The 24,420-nt window shown below is 42.2% G+C and overlaps 1 protein-coding gene across 5 annotated transcripts in view; it reads left to right on the plus strand.

The window, feature by feature from the left end:
- Ppp1r12b (protein phosphatase 1 regulatory subunit 12B) overlaps positions 1-24,420 on the plus strand; it is a 216,566-nt gene that overhangs the window by 132,402 nt on the left and 59,744 nt on the right. For all 5 annotated transcript variants that reach the window (XM_028876629.2, XM_028876626.2, XM_028876628.2 and 2 more), the window contains 4 exons: positions 1,278-1,481; positions 4,136-4,325; positions 4,406-4,518; positions 5,831-5,872. In XM_028876629.2, the coding sequence (XP_028732462.1) occupies positions 1,278-1,481; positions 4,136-4,325; positions 4,406-4,518; positions 5,831-5,872 (549 nt within the window). The remainder of the gene's footprint in view (positions 1-1,277; positions 1,482-4,135; positions 4,326-4,405; positions 4,519-5,830; positions 5,873-24,420) is intronic.

Below are 24,420 nucleotides of genomic sequence, written 5' to 3' on the forward strand. Positions count from 1 at the left end.
CTCATTTATCCCCTGGGCTGTCTTTCCACGTCCTGGTGTTTTTATCTTAATATGTGCACAATATCTTATGATGATCATCTATTTTCTATGTAATTTCTGCTAGATTAAGTTTCTTGAAAAGGGTGCTGGATTGCCAGTTCAGCAGTTAAGAGCACTTCCTGATCTTGCAGAGGACCTGGGTTCAGTTCCTAGTGTCTACACAACTTACAACTACCTGTAATCCAGTTCCAGGGGATCCAACGCCCTCTTCTGGGCTTTGCAGGCTTTTGTATGCACATGGTACACATCAACTCAAGCAGGCTTACACACATACTTATAACTTAAAATTCAATGATCGAAGAAAGTTTCTTGAAAGGAATCACTTCACTTGCCTCTGTAATTTAATTGCTTAAAGACATCAGTAATTTAAAAGAATGAATAAATTGTGAATAGTTAAAATTTTTTGAGGCTGGAGAGAGTCCTGCAGTGAAGGTGCTTTCTGACCCCACGTTGTCAGGTCACCAGCAACTGCCTATAACTCCAGCTTCAGGGGATCTGGCACCATCTTCTGACTGCCACACAAGGTATACTTGTGTACCCACACAAGGACATGTCTATACACATAATTTTATAAAGTAAGAAGGAAGTTATGGAGTTAGTACTCAGTGGCTGCCTTTTGGCTCTGGGACGTGCCTCCTCTGAGAATGTAACCTCTTCTCAGTGCTGCCCTGCTCCAAGTCTCTATCATTTGCTTTGCTTCTGTCCTGCTGCTCCAATGGTCTCGGGGGGAACATTAGCTGTCAGACATCTCTGTGTGATTCCCAGAGTTACACAGGAAGTGATGGTAGAGGGAGAGCCAATACAGTGTTTCAGGAAGTTTTATTGTTTTAGCCTAACTATGAATTTTTACCTTTTTGAACCAAGTTTTTAAAATTTGGTTTTTCCAGTATTAACTGTTCAGGGAATAAGATGGTAACCATTTCATCTTGGGAGAGGGTAAAGCAGAGTCAAATAATTGAGCACAATTTGCTATGGGCCAAATACATCTGTAACAGCGGATATCACTGTTGACCTATTTTTGGAAGATCACGTTGAGAAAGCTAAAGTACTAGTTCAGAGTGTATGTCGATTTAGGTCTGAGTTCTCTGCACACTGTGGTGCTTATTTTAAGCATGTGTTTCTAGAAATGGCCTTCTGTTGCCTCTTGGGAGTGGCAATTGGTTGTTTGGGGGCAGTTTCCCTGCTCGAGAATGCTGTGTGTTAGTGTGAAACTGTCTTTACCATTTGATATTCCCCAGGGTGTTACCCTGACAGACCTTCAAGAAGCAGAAAAGACTTTCAGCAGGTCGAGGGCAGAGAGGCAAGCTCAGGAGCAGCCTGGTGAGAAGCTTGAAGACCCTGGGGGGCTTGAAGGGAGTACCAAGAAGCAGGAGCCATCGGCTGCGCCAACAAAGGAAACTGGAGAGAGTCAGCAACCTTGGGGCCGGCGTCTGGAGGAAGAGGTGAGCTCTTTTTGCTCGCATGCTCTACACCACAAGTAACAGAATTGGTGACCCTTCATCAGTGGTGGTTTAAGTACTGGTCTGCCTTGCTTCAGTGAACCGTTCCTAAGACATTCTGTGTGTATAGCTATCTTCAGTGTAGACCTATGTGGCTGAAAAAAATCCAAAAGATTTCGGTTCTTTTTCTTTTTCTTTTCTTTTTTTTTTTTTTTTTTTTTTTTTTTTTTGAGACAGAGTTTTTCTGTGTAGCTTTGGTGCCTATCCTGGAATTCACTTTGTAGACCAGGCTGGCCTTGAACTCACAGAAATCCGCCTGGCTCTGCCTCTGAGTGATGGGATTAAAGGTGTGCACCACCACCTTCAGGATTTCAGTTCTTTAAGTGATCACTTTTCTCCTCTGAGAGTTAACGAATGCTTTTGAGGGAATGTCTTGTTGTTCTATAAAGAGAGAATATAGTATAAGATGCAAATAAGACCTGTTTTGATGGCAGATACTGTTTTAAGCATTTCATATATATTAACTGATTTATATTCAGGATACTCCTCTAACATGGATTTTATTATTCCTATTTTATAGATGAGGAAGTTGAGTCTCACAGGCTGAGTAATTTACCTTACACTGTACACATGGAGGAATAGGCTAGTGAGGATTTGAACACAGGCAATCTGACTTTCCAGCTTGTTTAACACTGGTGTGTTGTTTTCCACACCCCTTCGAAGCAGTCCTAGGAGTCACTGTCTGTGTGGGCATGTGTCTCTGGTTGAAGTGGTATTCACAGAGAGGGCCAAGGGCATACTTAGGGCAAGCATACTCCCAATTTCAGTTGTATCTGTTGTCTCTATAATTATCATTACCATTCCTTCTCTCAAAAGTGTCCCAATGTAGCCTGATAAGTATTATGGATATTTATCATCGTGCATTTTGGTATTATTGTGCATTTTGTTTGTTTTAGTAAGTTATTATTTACTAGCTAGATAGTGGTGCACACCTTTAATCCCAGCACTCAGGAGGCAGAGGCAGGTGGATCTCTGTGAGTTTGAGGCCAGCCTGGTCTATGGAGTGAGTTCCAGGACAGCTAGGACTACACAGAGAAACCCTGTCTCAAAAAACCAAACCAAAAAAAAAAAATTATTACTGAGTACTGGTTTCCAGATAGTGTTCAGGTCCCTAACACATTATCTAAACGCTCAGCATCCTGCCTGAGGATGGTTTATCCCTGTTTTACATATGAGGATGCTGAGGCTCAAAGACGTTAACTTATTCAAGGTCACACAGCTACTACCTGCAGAAGTAGGCTTTAAGCCAAGTTCTATCTAACCCCAAAACTTGCCAATCTCATTGGTTCTGTCTTTATGGCTTATCAATTAAAAGTATGTAACCTCTACATTGTGAACTTAATTTATAGTAAGAATTTATCTCTTGAAGAATCTGCAGTTCATTAAGTTAAGGCTCATTGTTCTGTGTTTTAACTCTCAGAAAAAAATTGGAAGGGTAAAATAGAAATTTTAAAAAGCCTCAGGGAAGTGGAGAAGTAGTTTGGTGGTACAGCCTTGCCTAGCGTGTGCCAGGCCCGGGGCTTTGATGCCCAGAACATGAAATGGGCTCTCTGTGGGTCGTGGGCATGTTGGTGGAGTGTTCACACAGTGCTGGAATGGTCACATTTGCTCTGTCCTCAGGGCATTGCCACGCTCTTGCTTCTTCACACCTGAGCTTTTTATTTCCTGTGTACCCTGTCACTGAGCCCTCATCTCAAAATCAGCATTGCTTTTCCCATTTTCAAGGTCAAAAGAACTTTTATTAACACTGAGGTATGTAGTGCCCTGTAGCTGAAAGTTTCTCTGATCTGCCCAGCACCCACAGTCCTGTGCCCGCTTATAAAATATACTCAGAAGCGTATGTTAATTATAACTGTATGGCCATTAGCTCAGGCTAATTACTGACTAGCTCTTACATTTAAATTAACCCATTATTCTTATTTATGTTTTTTTAAATTAATTTTACTATGTTAAAGTTAAAACCTTTCTTTGTAATTAAACAGAAAGGGGAAATGCTGTGGGATAATGCTTTTATACACTGGTTTAATAAAACGCTGATTGACCAGTAGCCAGGCAGGAAATATAGGCAGGACAAGCAGAAAAGGAGGATTCTGGGAGAGGAAGGCTGAGTGGAGGAGACGCCAGCCTGCTGCCCAAGGAGCAACATGCCAGCAGACTAGTAAGCCACAGAACATGTGGCAAAACAGATTCATAGAAATGGGTTAATTTAACATATAAGAGCTAGCTAGGAAAAGGCTTGAACCATAGCCATGTAGTTATAATTAATATAATTAATATAAGCCTCTGTGTGTTTACTTGGATCTGAGCGGCTTAGGACTGGGTGGGACACAGAAAAACTTCAGTTACAGTGCTCTTTGGTCATTTTTGGAACAGTTTGTCTTAACTGCTGTGATCATAATGATATCCTCAGAGGAGGACTCCAGAAACTATTAGTTCCTGACTGCTTACTAACTCTAATTCAACTGATAGATGCTGATTGAACATCAACTGTTACTAAGTCTCCTTCATACTGAAAAGGTCTATTCTGAAGAAGCCTACTCTCTCTATCCTTTGATTGAACTTGACCACTAATATCTCATCCTGTGGATTATTTCCAGCCTATCTATCATCGCCTAAGGTGTGCAACTGAACCAGACAAACCCACAACACCGGTGTCTCCTTCTGCATCAAGACCCTTACTCTACACTAGTTCTCATCTACTCCGGACAAGTAGAGCTTCAGACCCTGATTCTGAGAATTCAGAGACCACCACAGACACCACAGCTACAAAGGAAATGGACAAGAATGGTATGTATAGTTTCAGAAGCCATTGCTCAGTGTTCATGGCCCAGGTTTTAAGATCCACATTCTGTGTTATCTTTGGATAGAGAAAGAAGGAGCTGATGTGGATGATCAGTCCTCTAACAGGCTGTCTGTCCGAGAGAGGAGGCGACCTAAGGACAGGCGAAGAGGCACAGGCATTAACTTCTGGACAAATGACGTAAGTACATTGGTCTGAACAGGGCACACCCTATCACCTGTGGCTGCCAGCCTCCTTGTTGAGGTCAAAAGAAAGAGCCCGTGTAGTGCCATGACTCTCAGAGAGATGGCAAAGAACTTTTACTAAGAAAAACAGAAGACTCCATGAGTGTGGGACTCATTTGAAATGTTTCTGCTAAGTACCTAGAGCAGTACTGGGCACAAAGTAGACACTGTAACTGATAAAGACTTTTGAAAGCTGGAGTTTTGCAGCTAGCATGTAAGCAAGTGGATAAATTTGGCAAATTTTAGCTGTCCTCTCTAGTGGTCCCTGAAAATCATGTAGTTGGCAATATCTTAATACTACCTTTAAGCTAAGATTGAACTATTTTAGGGTGATAAGAATTTTGAAGGGAGGGGCTGGAGAGATGGCTCAGTGGTTAAGAGCACTCATTGCTTCAGAAGAATTGGGTACAGTTCTCAGCACCCACATGGTGACTAACTGCCATCTGTAACCCCAGTTCCAGGGATCCAACAGACACACACATGTGCATATACTTGCATACAGGCAAAACATTCATACATGTAAAGTGAATAAGTATTTTCTTTTTTTTTTTAAAGTTTTAAAAAAAATTTTAAAGGACTTAAAATCTGTAAATTGACACAGGTTTAATCTGACTCAGTTTTACCTTTCTGGAGGAAAAGTTTCAAATAGAGAACAGGTCACCAGTGCTTACTAAGCACAAACACACACAGTACTTCAATGCACTCCCTTCGTAGCTGCTTCTAACCTTCTCATTCAAGCCTGCTACTGGCATTTTTTAAACCAAGTAACCAATATCCTAAACCAGAGGCCCCTGGTTCATAATGACCCATTGAAAATTAGATAAAACTATTCAGCAAGACAAGAAATGTAAGAGTAGTGGTTACTCATTACAAATTATCTTTTAGCAAAGATGCATTGCCCTGTCTTAGGACTAAATTGATAGTGTTTTGTTTTTGCCAGTGCTAGGACTTGAACTCGAGGCCTTGCACATACTAGACTAACAAACACTTTACCAATAAGCTGCATCCCCAGACCATAGGCTGACGACTTCTTGACAGAGTGAAATGAAGTCTTGCTTTTTGAAAAATACATTTTTACCAACAGTGATGTTCCTAAGTCCCCTGCCTGTGACAGCTGTTCAGACCGGCAGTAGTGGCGTTATTTGACTTTCAGTTTTCATTACCCATGTTTGAAATGCCAAGAAGTGTGATTGATAGGAACTGACCTTGTTGTTTTCAGAGAGGTCTGTGGCTAAGATTCTTTTGTTTTCCTCCTCTTTCCATTTCAGGAGGATGAAACAGAGGTCTCTGAAGAGGTCAAAGAAACATGGGTAAGTGACAAACTGGTGACAGTCCCTCTAGGACTCAGCCTTGCTTCTTGGCATAGGAGATGAGCAGATCGGTGCACATGTGGGCTGGGGGTGACGATGAGCATTCTTCTGAGCAGTGTGGCAGGTGCTTGTTGGGGCTCCCTTTTCCTGTGCTGTAGCACTGGTCACGCTCCTGAACAACTTTCCACTGTGTGCTGTGCTAGCTGCCAGTCGTCAACACCGTCGCAGGCTCCAGTTTCCCCGGTACACCAGTCCCTGCTGGTTCTCTTCGAACCGAGGACATAAACGTGGAGAACATAAACTGGGAGGCCTTTAAAAGTTAGTTATGTTTGTCTTTGAAGTGAGGGTAGCTTGACCTTTGAAGCCTGACATCCAGCTCCTCTTTGCGCTGAAAGGCCTACGCCCGGCATTCCTCCTCTGAGCTACTTTGATGCCTCTAAATACGGGGTAGTATTTGCAGCAAAGAGGGAATTTGGTTTTTACCAAATTAATACAAACCTGTGTGCTTTACTTTTCCAAGTATATAAAATGATAGCCTTTTAGTACCGTATCGTTTATTATTGTACATTTATTCTCAGGATATACTTAATGTTCAACAAGTAGCTCTTTTTTACCAGTGGAGACACAGGTAGCAAACTGTCACTGCTCTATCTAAATAGTTAAAATCCCAGGCAGTAACTGGATGGTGGTCTTAGGAGTCTGGTAGGAGGATCACAAGTTTTTTGATTTCGAGGTTTGTGTGTGTGTGTGTGTGTGTGTGTGTTTTGTTGTGTGTGTGTGTGTGTGTGTGTGTGTGTGTGTGTTCCTGCTCATGTGTTGAGAGATAGAGGTGGGTACACTTGCATATGTGTGCACATGGTATAGAGACCAGAGGTCAACATCAGGTGATTTCTTCAACTATTCTCACCTTGATATTTGAGAAGGATCTCTCACTGAACCTGAAGCTCGAACTGGGCTAGCCCAGCTGGTGAGCCGAGTCTGTGGATCCTCCTGCCTCCCACCTCCCAAGTGCAGACATTACAGGCATGCAGCACTGTCTGGCCTTTTTATAGAGGTGCTAAGAATCTGCATTCAGGTCCACTTTACCATCTAAGCCATCTCCAGCTCCTATATGACAAACTTAAGGCCAGACTGGGCTATGCAGTGAGACCTTGTCTTAAATGTGGAGTGGTAATTAATGATAATATGGGTAAGAACTGTCTACCTTGATTGATGTTGAGGCTGTATAACAAAGATGAATTGTGTTGTTTAGAAATAACACATAAAAATCTCTTGGAGCAGGAGTGTGTGTGTGTGTGTGTGTGTGTGTGTGTGTGTGTGTGATTGTGTATGTATGACAGCAACTTTCTAGTTCCTTTAAGGCAGTGGTTCTCAACTTGCCTAATGCTGTGACCCTTTAATACAGTAGTGCTGACCCCCAACCACAAAATTATTTTCGTTGCTACTTCATAACTGCAATTTTGCTACTGTTATGAATTGTAAATATCTGTGTTTTTCAGTGGTCTTAGGTGACCCCTGTGAAAGGATCATTCAACCCCCAAAGGGATCATGATCCACAGGTTCAGAACCACTGCTTTAAGGGGTTTGAAAAGGATTTTGGAGACAGAAAGTTCCTTTGGGGAACTATGCTTAAACAGAGACTCTGAATAACAGATTACAAAGCGCTGGAAAGGACCATAGTTCCTATAGGGTTAGTACAGACCATTTAGATTCCAAGGATTGCAAGGAAAGTTTTCTTGCCATAGAATGTCAGTAAAAATCTCTCTGTACTAAACTAATTCCACTAGAAAATCCTAGCCTAGGGTACGAAGTAATAAGAATTAAGATAGGCTTGATACAGTGCTTCTTAGGGAATTTCATTTTAAGACTGTTGGATTAAAACCATGGAAAAGACTTTCTGGTTTTGTGTAGAAAATCATGGATTGTTAAGGTTTGACACAGAGGTCACTTGTCAGACTAAAGAATATTCCATTTATCCAATTATTTGTGGCATCTACTAGTGTTTTCCATATGTCAGGCATCCATGTTGATCTAAGCAAACAATAAGCAGGCTAATCCCTCTAGATGGGTAGCTTTGCATGTATGTAGGTGAGCTAGGGTTGATCCAGTCACTTGCAGGAGGTGCCATTCCCCAACACTCCTCAGCGTTCTGCAAAGGAAAGGCTGCTGATGAATCAGCCTTCATGAGGCCGGCCGCCTTTTTAAAGTAGTCTTATGTTTGCTTGTTCCTTTACTGGTTGGTTGTTTTCCTTCCTGGCACGCTCTCTGCTGGTGCTCGTAGGCATCACCGCTATGCGCCCACAGGAAAACAAATCTGATGATGACCCAGCATCAATTGCTGCAATCCTACCTGAAGACAGTCAGCAGTGCCTAATGACTCTTAGGACCGTTCTCTCTTTTCCTGAACCATACTGTCCATCCGTCCGTCCATCCATCCGTTCAGCAGTCAAGTTGACTCGGCTCTGTAGGAACCAAAGTGCCAGTCAAAAGAGGGACAGTCTGTTGAAGTGGCACTGGAGCCAGTCAGTGTGGATACTGTGAGAAGCCAGGGCAGTTCTTCCCTCTCTTGTTATTAGTTCATTGAAATTATATCTGCTGTTGAGGTTGTACCAGCTGCTCTCTCTTTCTTGAGTCGTGATATCTCTTGTTTTTAAAGTTGACTCCCCCAAGACTCTGACATCTACTTTTCAACTGAAATATAATTTATAATTAGTAAAATACATAAATTTAAAATGTCCCATTTGGGGAATCTTGACACGTATCTGCCGGTGTAACTACCACCCAGCAGGATATGGAACTTTTCCATCCCTCATAAAGTTCTCTTTTGACCCAAAAGGCAATCATTTTCCTGATTTGTCACCATAATTCTGTATGGACTCATCCAGCGATATTTAACTTTAAGAAGCAAATTTCAGTGGTTATTATCTCTACCATATGCCTCCACTTGGGATTCGACTAAAATGATTCCCAGTATGAGTCTTTCCTTTCTTTTGAAGTGCTTTAAAAGTTTCCTTAGTGTCTCACCCAATAACAACTGTATGGCTCAGAAGGCCTTCTGTGTAACCTAAGCTCTGCTGACATCACTAAAATCCATTTCCTCTTTGGATACTTATGAAAATGTAACTAAGATGGATTTACAGATGAGGTTCATGGCCAAGGATAGCACTGATGTTTTCTCGTGTACAGAATAGATGATGGAGAGATGAGTCACATGTTGTTGTTCTTGGGACCCTAGGGAACACAGTGAAAAGTCTGGGGAACCTTAAGCTCAGCAGAGTAAATGATTATTGTCAAAACCCACTCCACTGATAAATCCACCAGCTAGTGAAACTAACAAAGATTATGTAATTTGAAATATTAGTACCTCCTTAACAGATATGTTTAAAGCAAATCTGTTTCATTATCTACAGTAGGTGTTTAACAGGTAATCTCTGGGAATCGAGAGTGCTCAGTGAATAGTAGTCCTACTTCATTCATGGGGAATATTTTCCAAATTGGGGCACGCGGGGGGGGGGGGGGGGATTGCCTAAAATTGCAGGTAGAACTGCACTTTACCTGTACTATGCTTCCTCTCATGGCCCTAGGATGAATTTTAACCTACACGTCAGTCACAGTAAACAATAATATAATAGAACATCTATAACTGTATACTGACTGGAATGACCGGCACCACTACTCTTATATTTTCAGGATGTTACTTAGTAAAATCAGGGTGACTTGAACACAAGCACTGCAATCTCAATGTCTTAGCGGTTGATCTGATTACTTAGAAGGCTCCTAAACGACTAATGCGGGATATGGCAGGTTCTGGACAAGGAGATGATTCATGTTTCAGGCAGGACAGAGCAGGGTGGTATGTGATCTTATCACACTACTCAAAATAACACACATTTTTTAATGTATGCACTGGCTATTCTGGAATTTCCATTTAATCTTTTCAAGCAGTCTGACTGAGTAGCTAAACCCGTGGAAGGCAAAACGGCAGGAAAGGTTTGGGTGGCTGTTGTGGCAACGCCAGTCTAGAGTGTCTGCTGTGGACCCAGCAACCATAGGCACACTTTGAACCCTTTCGTCTGTTCTGGCCTTCGTCTTTGGCCTGTCTTTTGCATGACATGAAGTTGGCTTGTTTTTTCCCATCTTCTGGGTCAGTCAGTTCCCAGCACAATCCTGTTGTGTAACTGACTCCATCACTAGAGGGCGCAAGTAATCAGCAGAGAAGATGTTGGTGAGCAAGCAAAATGATGCCCTAAAAAGAAGCAGAACCGCAGACAAACTGCTTTTGCTTTTAAAGACTTGTTAAAAAAGCCAGTTCAGTATATTAAAGACATTTGCTTTATAACGCTATGTATCATGAGTTACAAGATGATGTACAGATAACTTGGTTCAAGAACTTAATCCCACAGTTAAGAAAACTAAGACCCAAAGAAGCAGATTATTTGGAGATGTGATATCTCTGGCCTGCATCAGAGAACCTTTTTTATGTGTCAGTAGTGACCAGGCCTGAGAGTATGGCTTACATCCTTTGCCATACTCTGTCCATCCATTTGGATTTTTTACCCAGCAGGTTACATGTTTGAGTTGACTTGCTAGTAGCTTCTGACCTTCTGGAGGGAAGGAACATCTTACAGAATTTATAAGCTACTCAGGAAATATCAAGCTCCAGTGGATAAGAGCATCACCGTTCTTCTGCTGTCCTTGGCATAGATGGGTAGCAATTTCTATCAGCAAGTAAGAGTTAAAATCCTTTTGTTAGGAAAGGCCACCCCCACCTGTAATTCACTGAAGCTTTTCTAAGGGAATCAGAAGATACTCAATCCGAACAAATTTATTGAAACTGTACCCCCTAAGTAAGCTGTGGAGCTGTCTTAATCCTGAATGGAACTAATAGATTGAATTAATTAACTACCCCTTAAAATGCATTGTTAATGCTGCTGGCCTGCTAGTGGAGAGATCTGTTGGTAAGGTGCTCTAAAAGAGGAATTTAATGTAGTCATTTTCCAACTAAATAAATGAAAGAGTACAACTTAAATTTGCTGGCAAGGCTTAGTTCAAATGTTAACAGGAAATCGATGCCCAAAAAATGTGTGTAATGCCAACCACTAAATGCACTGAGTATTTTGTGCTGTTTCCATCTTGTAGAACCTTCCTGTTCTTGCACTCTTAAGTAAGTCCTCTTATGGACCATTTGTGGTCAGGCATTTTTCTAGAGACTGAGGATACAGCAATAAACAAAAAGTCCTGTTCTTGTAGAATTTACTTTCCAACAAGAGAGACTGGCAATAAATAAATACTTAAAGTAAATAGATGATAAGTGCTATGGAAAACACAGAGCAGAGTCAAGGGAACAGCGGTGTCATGTGGACCAGAACTTCACATTATAAACAGGGCAATCAGATTAGGCTGCCTTGACAGAACGTGATTTGAGCTTAGACTAAAGGATGTGAGACGGGGAGCTGTACTGGACAGAGGAGGGTAGGGTGAGAGCAGAAGGAACACTCCCAGGGACCCTAGGCAGGTGAGTCCTGCGTGTTTGAGGACAGGTTGAAAAACAAATGTGGCTAGAGCAGAATGGACGAAACAGCAGACAGTGGACTGGGTCGTTGTGACAGCCTCAGTGTTGCTTTGCAGATGTGGGGACCTGTCCACGCCAGAGTGATGCGCTTACTTGTATTTTATGGATTCTGTTGTCATATTGGAGAATCTACTCTGTGGGGACACCAACGGAAGCAAGAGCGTCCGTTAGGAGGCTGCTCTGTAAGACAGGAAACAGTGAATGAAGGTGGTTTAGGACCACGGTGATGGCAAAAAGGGTCTGAAGAGTTGTATTCAGGGTGTATTTTGAAATTGGAACAGCCTAGATTTGCTGTTGGTTTGAATATAGCGTGAAGAAAGAGAAGTGGAGACTGACCCCAAAGCTTTTAGCTGAGTCATCTCTAAGGGTGAGTTTTATAGCAGAGATAGAAAATGCTATAGCAAGGACAGATGGGGTAGAAGAAAGGCAGGCATCTGTTTGGGGTTTAGAAGCACTGGGCATACTAAGTCCAGCTGATGTATTTTTACATGGAAATGTCAAGAGAGCAGTTGAATGTGTATCTAGAGTTCAAGTCAGAGGTCCAGGCTGGATTTATAAACTTGGATGTCAGTAAACACACTGATCATCTCTAAAACCATGGGATGGGATGCAGTTACCAAGAGAATAACTGCAGAGAAAGGACCAAAGACAAAACTGTGGAGCATTCTGAAATTCAAAGCAGGAAGACTGAGAACTGTACAGGAGACTAGCCTTGGCACTTGAAGAATATGAGAGAATCCCCCTTTTCCATATGAAAAACAAAAGAACAACCGGGCGGTTGTGGTGTACACCTTTAATCCCAGCACTTGGGAGACAGAGGCAGGCGGATCTCTGTGAGTTCAAGGCCAGCCTGGTCTACAAAGTGAGATCCAGAACAGACTCCAAAACTACACAGAGAAATCCTGTCTCGAAGAAAAAAACAAAAACAAAAAACAGAGCAATAAGTTCAAAAAAAAAGTGTTTTTTACTTGTATAGTGATAGTACCCATACAATCTGCTTGTCCTTTTTATTAAAGAGGTGTAAGAGAGCTGAATACCCCAGAGCCTCTCCTGATACCCTTTGAAATAAAGCCCACCGCCTCTCTGCATTGAGCTTGTTTTTAAACAATCACAGGGGGCTTTGCTGATTAACCAGGAAAATTGTTGAGTCGACTCACCTCTGGGTCTCCTTTGCTTTGTCTTATTTTTCTCAACTTTATTCTATTTTTTCTTAACTAGCTCTTCCATTTCACTTATGAAGCTTTTATTTTTTTTGAGAAACATTTATTACTAGTTGCTACTGAATTCTAAACTGATTTAGTTTGTGGTGGCTCAAATGACCATCACAGAACTGAACAGCCTCAAATTCATTGAGTTAGCCATCTCATTTTGAAGATAACAGGGCCAGTGCAATGGCTCGGTGGACAAAAGCACTTGCCACGAGACTCTGATGACCCAAGTTCAGTCCCAGAATCCACAGTGAAAGAAGAGAGCAGACTCGCCAAAGTTGTCCTCCGACCCCGTAAGTGCACTGTAGCACAGTGACCCGCACTTTCCTCTGTCACACACACACTTAACTGTAGCACAGACAGGCCCACACTTTCCTCTGTCACACACACACTTAACTGTAGCACAGACAGGCCCACACTTTCCTCTGTCACACACACACTTAACTGTAGCACAGTGGCCCACACTTTCCTCTGTCACACACACTTAACTGTAGCACAGACAGGCCACACTTGCCTCTGTCACACACACACTTAACTGTAGCACAGACAGGCCCACACTTTCCTGTCACACACACTTAACTGTAGCACAGACAGGCCATACACTTTTCTCTGTCACACACACTTAACTGTAGCACAGACAGGCCACACACTTTTCTCTGTCACACACACTTAACTGTAGCACAGACAGGCCATACACTTTTCTCTGTCACACACACTTAACTGTAGCACAGACAGGCCATACACTTTCCTCTGTCACACACACGTGCTGCATGGTTAAAAACTGCAGAGGCTCAGAGATGATCGGCAAGGATGGGGCATTCCGTTCCCTGCCCACACTACCACACTGCTTTTGGTTGTATCTTTATGTTATCTTTTGTGTGCCTCAGACTGCTATGACAGGCAGGATAGCATAAAAGCCAAGTACAGACCCAGGAACAGCGTTCTCTGGGTGTAAATTCTAGCTGAACTGTTTTAGATAAGATACTTCCCGTTGCTTCGGATTCCTCATTTATAGACTGGAGATAGTTACAGTACCTGATGTTTGACTTTGGTAATAAAAGTGAAGCTAGTACATGTAAGCTGTTGGAGATTCCTAAGTTCCCGGGTCAGAACATGGCTTTTGGATCTTTCCTCTGCCTTTAGAATCGTGTGATTGTAAGGTGATCTACTAATTTTCCCTTCAAGAAAAACTTGTTTGGAGAGTTGAGAGATAGCTCAGGCTCCCCTGTAACTCTAACAAAAGTACTTTTGTTGCTATTAGTTTAAGTCCTCACCGCAGAGCCCAGGCTGGCCCCTCCACCCTCCTTCCTGAGTGCTGGGATTACAGAACTGCCACCACACCTGGCTTTCTGAGACATTTTGAGGGTGTTTTTTAGGAAGTGCTGAGGTAGAGAGGGGAAAAAAGAATGTGTCAAAAAGAACAGGACTGAATGTTTTAAATTTCACTCAGAATCCCGTGAGCTTGCAAGCCAATCAAATCCCTACATGTTTCTTTGTGGGTCAAGCTGACTTGGATTGTTATCTCCAGACTGCTCCTCTGTCTTTGCTTTTCTTCTGTGGGTTTTCCAGCAGTTCTGTCTCTACAAGTCTTTCCTGGTTTTCTCCTCACTCCTCTCTGGATGGATTTGTACTATTTCTCTAACCTTTCGCAACTGCCCTGGCTGTCTGCTGGATCTTTTCTCTCCAGCAGTATTTTTTAATCTTGTTAATCTCATGAAGCACCTTTGTCTGTCCATTCTCTACCACTGGGCAGTGTTTTGGCCTTTCTCCTTTTAGGTAAAATCCTAGGTCTGTTTTGCTTTTTCCTCTCTATTGGGGCCTGATTGCCTAATATGGTAAGGTATTTCCCAGACAAGACTGCACCGTTGAGCTGGAACAACAGCTTGCCTGAGTTTAAAGACACGGTAGGTAAGCTATCAGATAGACCTAGTTATTTATGTAGTAAAGTAATATTTTTATAGGACGCCATATAGCAACCACAATCTTTCTTTTTTTTTCTTGGTAGGCTTTCCTCTTGCTTTTAACCGAGTTAAACGGATAATAAAATACAGATTTTCTTCACTCAACTTCTTTATCTTTTGACAGATAAGGGAAAGAATAAATACATAAAAGTACTCAGAATGAGAGAGCTTTGAGATGTCTGAGAAATTTGATAACATGATAGTGTTCGTAGGGTTTTTTTGAAACAGGGATAGATTTAATAAGCGATGACTGTTATGAGCAGTTCTCTGGGAGCCAGCCCCGGGGAGTTGGCAGGCATTCTGTCTGTGCAATAGCAAGCCGTCCTGGGGCTGTGCAGTTCGCGACGATGGCAGTTGAGAGCGGAGAGGAGAGACGTTGCTCTCTATCCCGTGTGCACTGGAGAAGCTTCCCTGGTGGCCAGCGCCAGCCTGACCTGAAGGCTCTTTGCTCTCACTGTACATCTCCACTTGTTTGTAACCGTAGTCCTAAAATACCGCAGATGCTATGGGTTTCTATATATGGACTGCGCCTTGCTCCAGCCCAGGCTGCATAAAGCGTCTCAAGAACAAATTCCTTTTGGCATCTTCCTTTTATGAGCTCCATTAATTTTAGGCCATGCTGTTGCCAAGGGAATCTCAGTAATCAAAACTCACACGTACTCCTTGGAAACCCTGCAAGTTTGGACCCAGTGTCATGTTAGATCAGTGAATTCACTTTAATCAGAAATCTTTGTAAAGATTGAATAAACTGGCCTTCAAGGTAATGTTTGGGCTTCTTTTAAATGTCTTTTCTGAAAATGTGGAAGATTTACCCAACTATTAGGAAAAGTTAATTAACCTCCTGACCTTCCCTTTTTCTACCTTTCTTCTTTTCGCCTCCAGTTGCCTGCAAGGCATTAGTTCGTGTTAGAACCTGTTACCTTATATGTTTTTGTTGGGGGACACTGAGGAGCTTGAAACTCAGAGTGGAGTTTTCTTCTGGTTATAGAAAAGGTAATACACTTAGTTAGAGTGTTTTGGAGGCAGCTGTGCAAATGTGATGTTTTCAGGGGACAGGGTGATGGGGTAGTGTGTGTGCCTCTGGGGGGAGGCAGAGGGACTGTCCTGTGATGACATAGGAAACGGACTTCCCTAGGAAGTCTTGAGGAGTCTGAAAGTGAAGTCATTTTATGTACAAATTCAGTTGGTAGGGGCAATTCTAAACATTCAGGCATCCCACAGATTAGAGAGAAACCATACTTAGATGTCCTCACCACTGATGGCAGTGTCACTTGGATCATGGAGGCACTTACAGGAAGTTCTACATCCTCATTGGATGTCTTCCTTCACAGTAATTATCTGATGTAGCCAAACCTCTGGCTACCTCATTATGCCTTATAGTATTATTGATCAAATAATTATATACGTGTACATTACTATACTCTGTGTGTGTGTGTCATAGTTTTAAAATCTATGTGGTAGAGATGTAGCTCAGAAAAGAGGGGCATGAGGCTTGTTAAATTCCTACCACCAAAATGCTGTGTATGCAAACTGGTATATATTTCATTATAAATTATTCTACTCTATTTGTGTATTTTAATGATTTTAGCTAAATTTTATGGCTTCATTTCAGAACAGTAAAGGTGAAGGTATTAAAATATTTCTCATTAAAAGGGAATTTCTTCTGCCATAAAGAATAAAAATTGTGGCCATATTATTTAGATGACATTGGTAACATGCTGATGAACTGGGCTGGGGAAATAGCACCTGCCACCAAACCTTATACCAGCTGAATGTGATGCCTTGAACCCACATGGTAGGAGGAGAGACTTGACTCTCTTACAAGTTGTCCTCTGACCTCCATACGTGACATTGTTTGTGGGCTTCCAAACATGTATACGCGCACAATCAGTCAAGTAAGGAAATTGGAAAACACAACTTTGATGAAATTCCTGTTTGTGTTTTCCCAACATGTTTCTATTTTTCCAGTACATAACTAAAACCAACTTAGTGATATTCTTGAAAGAAGCATCATTTTCTACTTGAAAATTCCCGAGACCCCATCATTACCATGATGACAGTTTCAGGAGGTTGCCTTCAAAGCAGCTGGGTTCCAGTCTTTTATCAAAGTAGCAGTCGTCTGATGGCTTTGATCATAAGAGAGCCTCCAGGAATAATTGTTCCCCTTTGAGCTGGAGTCTAAGGATCACCTTGGTTACAAAAGTATTCATTTCTTCTGTTGATAGCATGGCTAGAGAGCCTTAACCATGGCTTAGGCTTAGCTAATACTAGAGTTCTGGCCCCGTGATTGAGGTTGAAAGCTTAGTGTGGGATTTGAAACCCCTTCTCAGCAAATGGAGTGTTTATAGATTTACCCCAGCAGGAATGTTAAGCTTGTGGCACTAACAGATGTTACTTGTTGAGGTGCTATTTTATTTTAGATAGGACCTAAAAGATTGGGTAGTTAAATGTAAAGACGAATGGTTAGACGTTGTTAGCTTTAATTTTTCTCCTACCTTCTTGTCAATCAAGCATATTTAAGAATTAGATAACAGCCATTTAGTAGCATGAATCTCTTCATAGGCAAACCATAGTTTCATATTCAAACATGATCCTTTATACTACATAAATATTTATATACAAGGGCCCTAACAGAATGTGGGCTTTTTAAAAATGCTGGATTTTTGTATGCTTTAGAATTTTAAAAATGTTTTGTTATAATTCAACTCTTATACCTTATATAATGCCCATGATTTTGGCTACAGAGCCAAAGGGAGGTGCATTTTAAATATACTTCAGCTAAACGAAAGCACTGTGACCCATTACCTATAGTCGGGTTACTTGGAGGCTGCTATTGTTTTACACCACCTACTAAAGTACTTACTGTAGTGAGGAACTCACAGCTCTTACTGTGCTGCTGAAAAATGTTTAAGGTAACAGAAATACTTTAAGAGAAAAGTAACATGTTTGAGTATTATGTCACCAAATAAAAGTTTATGCTCTAAGGTGGCATTTTACCTAGGGATTCTGGGACTTTGGAAAAAGAAGTACCAAGTGAGTGAGTCACAGGACTGTCTGCTGTGATGAGATGGTCCATTTCTCGTTTGTTCAAGAGTCAGGTATGACTATGTGCTAGCTATTCTGAAGAGTCAACACTGCCTTTCTGAGGTCTATCAGTCAGTAAACTTCTTATAAAGAGTCTACTGTTATCTACTTTGGGGGACACTGAGCATGTGATAACTCTCACATCTTCTGTAACAATGGGAAAGTAGCTAGAGGAAACCTCCAAGTCAGTGGGAGTGCCTGTGTCCCAACCAAACTATATTTATAAAAGCAAGCTGGTAGATTGGGTTTGCCACAGTTTGATGGCCTCTGCCATTAAATTACTGGTACAGATAGTGTTTGCTGATGTCAGTATAACTCCTAGTGTGGGTTTCTGTCATCTGGGCACCTGTCTGAAGAATTCTTTTGATTCTTTACTTTCAGCAGTTTGCAAAGAAAGGGAAGTCATGCATTGGCTGGGATATATATTTTCTTTACTTGGAAAAAACATTAGAGAGACACTTCTGAATAAGAGAATGAAGAGGAAAGGGAGTTGTTTTCATTTTTTGTTAAATATAATTTCTCAGGGTCAGAGCTGACACTCAATTGGTACAGTTCTTGCCCAGTGTGCACGAATCCCTGGGTTCAATCCCCACACCAAATAAACCTTGTGTAGAGATGCTCACTTATAATCTCAGCACTCGGAAAATGTAGGCAGGAGGATCAGAAGCTCAAGGCCATCTTCAGATACATAATGAGGTGGAGGCTAGCCTGGGCTACATGAGACCCTGTAATAATAGTTATTATAACAGAGTTTATTTATTTTGCCTCTGTTCATTGCCTTTTGTGTTTCCTCCTGTGTCTGTCTGCTTTTCTCGTGTAGTCCTCTTCATTTTTAACCTCCCAAGGTCAGTCTCTGAGGTTGTTAGGAAAGATTATAGTTTAGGGATGGATATGTAATCACTTGACGTTTAAGAGAGTCTGTTTATATAGGCTATAACTGTGACTGACTTTGCCTTTTAGACACAGGAATTCTTGGAAGGGTGCTTTGTAGAAAACTGTTAATTGCTGTCATTCACTTTAATTGCTAGTTATGGTTTGACTCTTTAGTCAGGAGTGGATTGTGGACACACACACACACACACACACACACACACACACACACACATTTGCCTTGTCAACTTTTAGTCTCCTGAAATTATGTAGGAGAAACTTGCGGGTTATAAAGGAGACATCAAACATCTTTGAAGCTTTGACCTTGATTGCTTGAGATGATAGTTAATAGAAGTGAATATTTGGAAAGAGAACCTGGAATCATTGTTTTTCTAACACCATTGAGAATTATGAAGCATGGGCTGGAGAGATGGCTCAGGGGTTAAGAGCACTGACTGCTCCTCCAGAGGTCCTGAGTTCAGTTCCTAGCACTCACATGGTGGCTCATAACCATCTGTAATGAGATCTGGTGCCCTCTTCTGTATACATAATAAATAAATAAATCTTATTAAAAAAAAAGAATTTATGAGAGCCAGGGGACAAGCAAAAAGGCGAGCTCACCTGTCCGACCCAGGAAAGCAAAAAAAGCCTATCACAGTGACTATGGGGTGCAAGGAGACCACTGGGCATACCACCCTTTAATAGGTAGGCAGAGGAGAGTTACATGAAAGAGAAAAAGTCAGAGAAGGGAAGAGGGGCGGGGCGGGGAGAGGGGCAGGGAGGAGTGTTCTATCAAGCAGGAGAGAAGAAACTTCAAGGACTGTGTTGACAGAAACGTAATTTGAGATAACTCAAGTGATCCTGGCCTGGCTTCAGTCTAGGAAGCTCGAACTGTATCAACAGAACTCTACTTCCTTTTTTTGTATATATTACAAAGAAAGACCTTTTATGTCTTAATGCTGTGTCTGATTGACCTCACTTATGTCAAGTGTACTTCTCAGAGCCAATTTCTGCAGCCAGAGATTAGATGAGATTGAGTGGAAAAGGCAATAAAATGTGGTGGTTAAACTTGAACTTGCATTGAAGATATAGCTCATTGAAGATGGTTAAGTCTCTACCTAGCATGTGCCAGGCCCCCAGGACTGAAGGAAAATAAATAAACAGAACCCTGGACAGAACCTTATCTGGCAAGCAGTTAGCATTGGTTACTTTAGTGGTAGTAATGAGGGTGGTAGTGACGAAGCTGGAAAGCGTGGTGAGGAAACAGCGACAGCAAGCCCAGCTGGTACATGAGGATGTTGGATCAAGAGATGGAAGGACAGCTACATAGAGTAGCCCCCCCAGAAACAGAGAAGAGAAAGTAGCAAACAACCCTTAGCTACTAGCAGTCCTGTGGGGCCCAGTCCAGAAGTGTACGATCTAAAGGTGTCCAGTAGACCTGTCGATTGGGAGAAGCTGCTGGTGTGTGAGAGCAGTTGAGTGGAGTCAGATGGGAGAACACCACAGAATGATGTCTGCCTTTTGTGACTCGTGTGTGGGTAATGGCCTTGATGAGTGTTCTAATGCTAGTCGCCTTGTATTAGTAGACATTGACTTTGTGGGCAGACCTCCAACATAGTTTCCTGTTTAAAACAATCCTGGGGCTGTGGAGCTTGCTCAGTGAATAAAGTGCTTGCATCGGGACTTGAGTTCAAATCCCCAGAACCCACATAAAGTTGGCTGGGGTCGCACACATCAGTAATCCCCAGCACGCCTGTGATGCTGGAAGCCGGATGGCTCCAGCTGACCTAGCATCTGTAGCAGTGAACAACACCAGAGAAGCCCTGTCTCAAACAAGGCAGAAGGTGAGGACTGACACCCAGAGTTGTCTTCCACTTGGGCACTCTGGCTTGCATACATCTGCTCCTGCACAAAAAGTGCCCCCTCCCCAGCGCCCCTTACTGAAGCTTGGAGAGTTGAAGCAGATCTGATGATAGTGTCATTCAGCTCATTGTGGTAACTACTTCCCTGCTGTACTCCAATTTGCTTCCCACTAACAGTCCTCAGCCACATTTCTGCTTTCTTTCCTTGTTGAGAACAGAAGGCAGATCCCCTTCTCCTGTAAGGATATCCTGAAGGAATGAACAGCACGCATGTTTGTACCTCAGAGGAACATTTCCACATTAGGCAGACAGTTGGGAAGGGCTTGTTGTTGGGTTAGTGAGTGAGGTGAAATGGTCAGGGTTAGTCAAGTTCTCAGTGGCGGTAATACTCCTTAGGCCAACCTTCGTTTGTTTATCTCACTCTGCTTTTACCTGTCTGTGTCCAGCTCAGGGACAGTCCTTTCAGGTTTGCAGCCTAATCCAGGATTGGCAAAGTCTAAAGCCACTGTGCTCCTGACTTTTCCTAAGGCCTGGCAAAGACAGCTGAGGATCTGGGCCGGCTCACATGTTAGAAGGCTCAGCGTGTGCTCACTTAGCGCTCTGCTTCCAATCCCACGGCAGTAGGGCTGTGGCAGTGAAGCAGAGAACGGGTAGATGCAAGGGGCCAGTTACATCTCTAACACCCAGGGCACGACTGCATTGCCTCCAACCAGGCCCCATTTGCTCCTTTGTGCCACCTCCCAGTAACACCATCATATCACGAATTAACCAAGAGATTAATCACTGGTTAGGTCAGAGCCCCCATGATCTAGTATCAGGAAACACCATTACAGATCAGGTGTGCTGCTCTGATCCTCTAGAGATTTCTTAATATAACCGCCACAGACACTCAAACCACAGTTGTGGAGAGAGAGCAGCATGTAGTTTCTGGGCTATCTAGATGGCTTCTGTGATGGTTATTCTTGGAATTCACCAAAACCCAAGTGGATGGGTACACCTTCAATGGACTTTTCTTAATTAAATCATTTGAGGTGGGAATAGAGACCTTTAACCCAGATTTTTTTGAGTTGTGACGATCTACCTTGAATCTGGACCATGCCTTCTGATGGAAGCCTATATAAAGGACATGGAAGAAGGAAGCTCTTGCTCTTTGCCTGCTTGCTCTCTGGCAAGTCTGGCATTTCTTCACTGGCATTAGAGCCTACTTCTTATGGATTCTGGCATCTACTGAAGACCAGCTGAGAGATCTAGGCTTGTAGACTGAGCAATTACTGGATTCTTGGACTTTCTGTTGATAGACAGCCATTGTTGGACCAGCTGGACCACAGCCTGTAAGCCACTCTTAAAAATCCCATGTCTATCTAGAGAGAGAGAGAGAGAGAGAGAGAGAGAGAGAGAGAGAGAGAGAGAGAGAAGGGGAGAGGGGGAGAGAGGAGAGATGGAGATCCATGCTGTCAGTTCTGTTCTACCGGAGAACGCTGACTAATGCAGCTTTCTAAAAGAAGAGCATTCGAAGAACGGCTGGGGGAACCTTATCCTTGCAGCCTTCCCCACTGACATCATCACTCCAGAACTCTTTCACAAATAAAAGCATATAGCACATGAGTGTCATTAAAAAGTCAGGCAGTGGAGTTTGGAACTCCCTACTTTCTAGGAGTAAAAGTGTGTGCTGTCATCTAGCTTGCTCTGTGAATGAGCCTCTTCTCACTAGGTTGTTAGATGGTTCCTTAAAGAACTTTGTTTTTTCAATATTTTGTTTCTGAAAATACTGTGTGCAGAGGGTTTTTTCCCTCTGCAACCTACAGCTGAGTTTCAAGGACCAAATTTGATTGATATTGTAGTGTACATTAGAAAATCATTTCTCGAGGCTAGGTGTAGTAGCACACTCCTTTAATTCCAGCATTCAGGTAGCAGAAGCAGGCTGATTTCTGTGAGTTCAAGGCCAACCTAGTCTACATATAGAATTCCAGGACTCTGAGACTATAGAGTGACTCTATCTCAGAAAAATAAAGAAAGAAAAAGAAAAAAGAATTTTAGAATTGCAAATGAACATAAAAAAAGTTTGCAACCTCACTAAAAAAAGCATAAATTAAAATTATGAGGAAGATCTTTTAAAACTAATTGCAACAGAGAAATACTGAAGGATGTAGCTGTGAATATAGTAAATTTGGCCTTTTCATCTTCTACTTTTGGGAATGCAAGTTAATTTCTTTGAGGAAGTAAACTGTCAAAAGCCTGAAACTTATCCAGAATTTATATTAATGGAAATGTATTTTTAGGAAATAGTCACACAGATATAATAACTATAGATAATTCCTTATGCATAGGATATTCCATCACAAGGTGTATTATATATACTTATCTTGAAATACTTGGTCAGCCCATAAAAAGTTTGAGTACTTATGTGTAGAAGATTGTTAGGCATTGTTGAATAAACAAACTTGGTCTGTTTAGCTATTTATGATAGTAGGAAAAACTGGAAATAACCTAAATGCCCCGCATTCTGGCAGTAGTTAAGACAAGTGATTTATCCATGCAGCGAAATACCATGACTCATCGTTTGCTTTGCCACTAGCCATTTAGGGCTCTTTCCTTAGACTAGAGCTCCATATAAAATAGCCATCAAAACTGAGTTATAGGTTGTGGTATACATCTTTAATCCCAGCTATCAGGAGCAAAAGCAAGTGAGCTTGAGGCCAGCCTGGTCTACATAGCAAGTTCCAGGCTGGCCAGAGTTACCTGGTGAGACTCAGATAACTGAAAAGCAAAAGCAAGACAAAACAGCAAACACACAAACAACTGAGTTATAAACATATATAAACAGGATAAGACTTATGATACAATATTACTGAATGAACTAGATCCAAAGTCATAAATACTCCGGTCCTGAAAACTTAGTTAAGATTCCCATGAAAATGAAGAGTGCTTCAGTGGCCTCTTTATGACATGAATGAGAATTGCTTGGTTTTTGCTTTTATGTGTGTGTTCATGTGTGAGGGTGCACAGGTATGTGCCTGTGTGTGCATGCACATGTGTGCAGTACTTCAAAGGACACCCTTAGATGCCATTCCTTAGGTGTTTTCTACATTTTGTTTGAGACAGAATCTCTCATTGGCCTGGAACTTCACCAGGGAGCTAGACCAGCTGGCCAGTGAACACTTGGGATCTGCCTGTCTCCTGCCTCCTGTCTTACCAGCTCTGAAATACTTGCCTTTTTGTGTGGGTTCTGGGGATCCAGATTCAGATCTTCAGGCTTTGCAAGGCAAACACTTGTGACTGAGCTACCTCCTGAGCCCCTAAATGAGAAATTGGTTGAATATTTTTATCTCTTTCTTCTAACTGGTTGCTTTTTCTGCTGGAGTGAAAATATTAAACAGTGAACTCCCTCCCTTTGTACCATTTATGTCCACACATGTACCATGAAAGGTGCAACTTGCTGTCTCATATACAGTGGTGTGGATGGTAAATGTCTTTCAGTGTCTTGTTTTTTTTTTTTTTTTTTTTTTTTTTTTTTTTTTTTTTTTTTTGAGGGGGACATTTATGTATCTTCAAAGGGCTGTGAAGATTGCATGAGGTGTGGTACATACTACATCTTAGGTTGAACCACAGCCACACTTGTAGTCTGTACTGCAAGCTGCATGCTTCATGCACTGTTTTTTAGTTCCTGACCCACTCTTCTCTCTGTGGAGAGCCCCGCCCTTGCCCTGCTGTTCGGCGCTGCCTTTTCTGCACCTCTCCTCACATAACCGAGTGTGCAGGTCGGGTCATCCGTCCTGAGGCTTTGCTGTGCCTCTCACCTTGTCTCCATCTGTACTCTGATCAAGTCAGCTTGGGGTTATTTATTACATTTCTGTTGTCTCCCCAGGCACCAGTGACAGATACTTGAGAGCACTGGCTACTCTTGACCTGGGTTCAGTTCCTAACAACTGTAGTAGCTATTGGTAACTCCAGTTTCAGGGGATCTCATGTCCTCTTCTGGCTTATGGGGTTA

This window comes from Peromyscus leucopus, chromosome 15 (genome assembly GCF_004664715.2).
Source record: "Peromyscus leucopus breed LL Stock chromosome 15, UCI_PerLeu_2.1, whole genome shotgun sequence".
Taxonomy (NCBI): Eukaryota; Metazoa; Chordata; class Mammalia; order Rodentia; family Cricetidae; genus Peromyscus; species Peromyscus leucopus.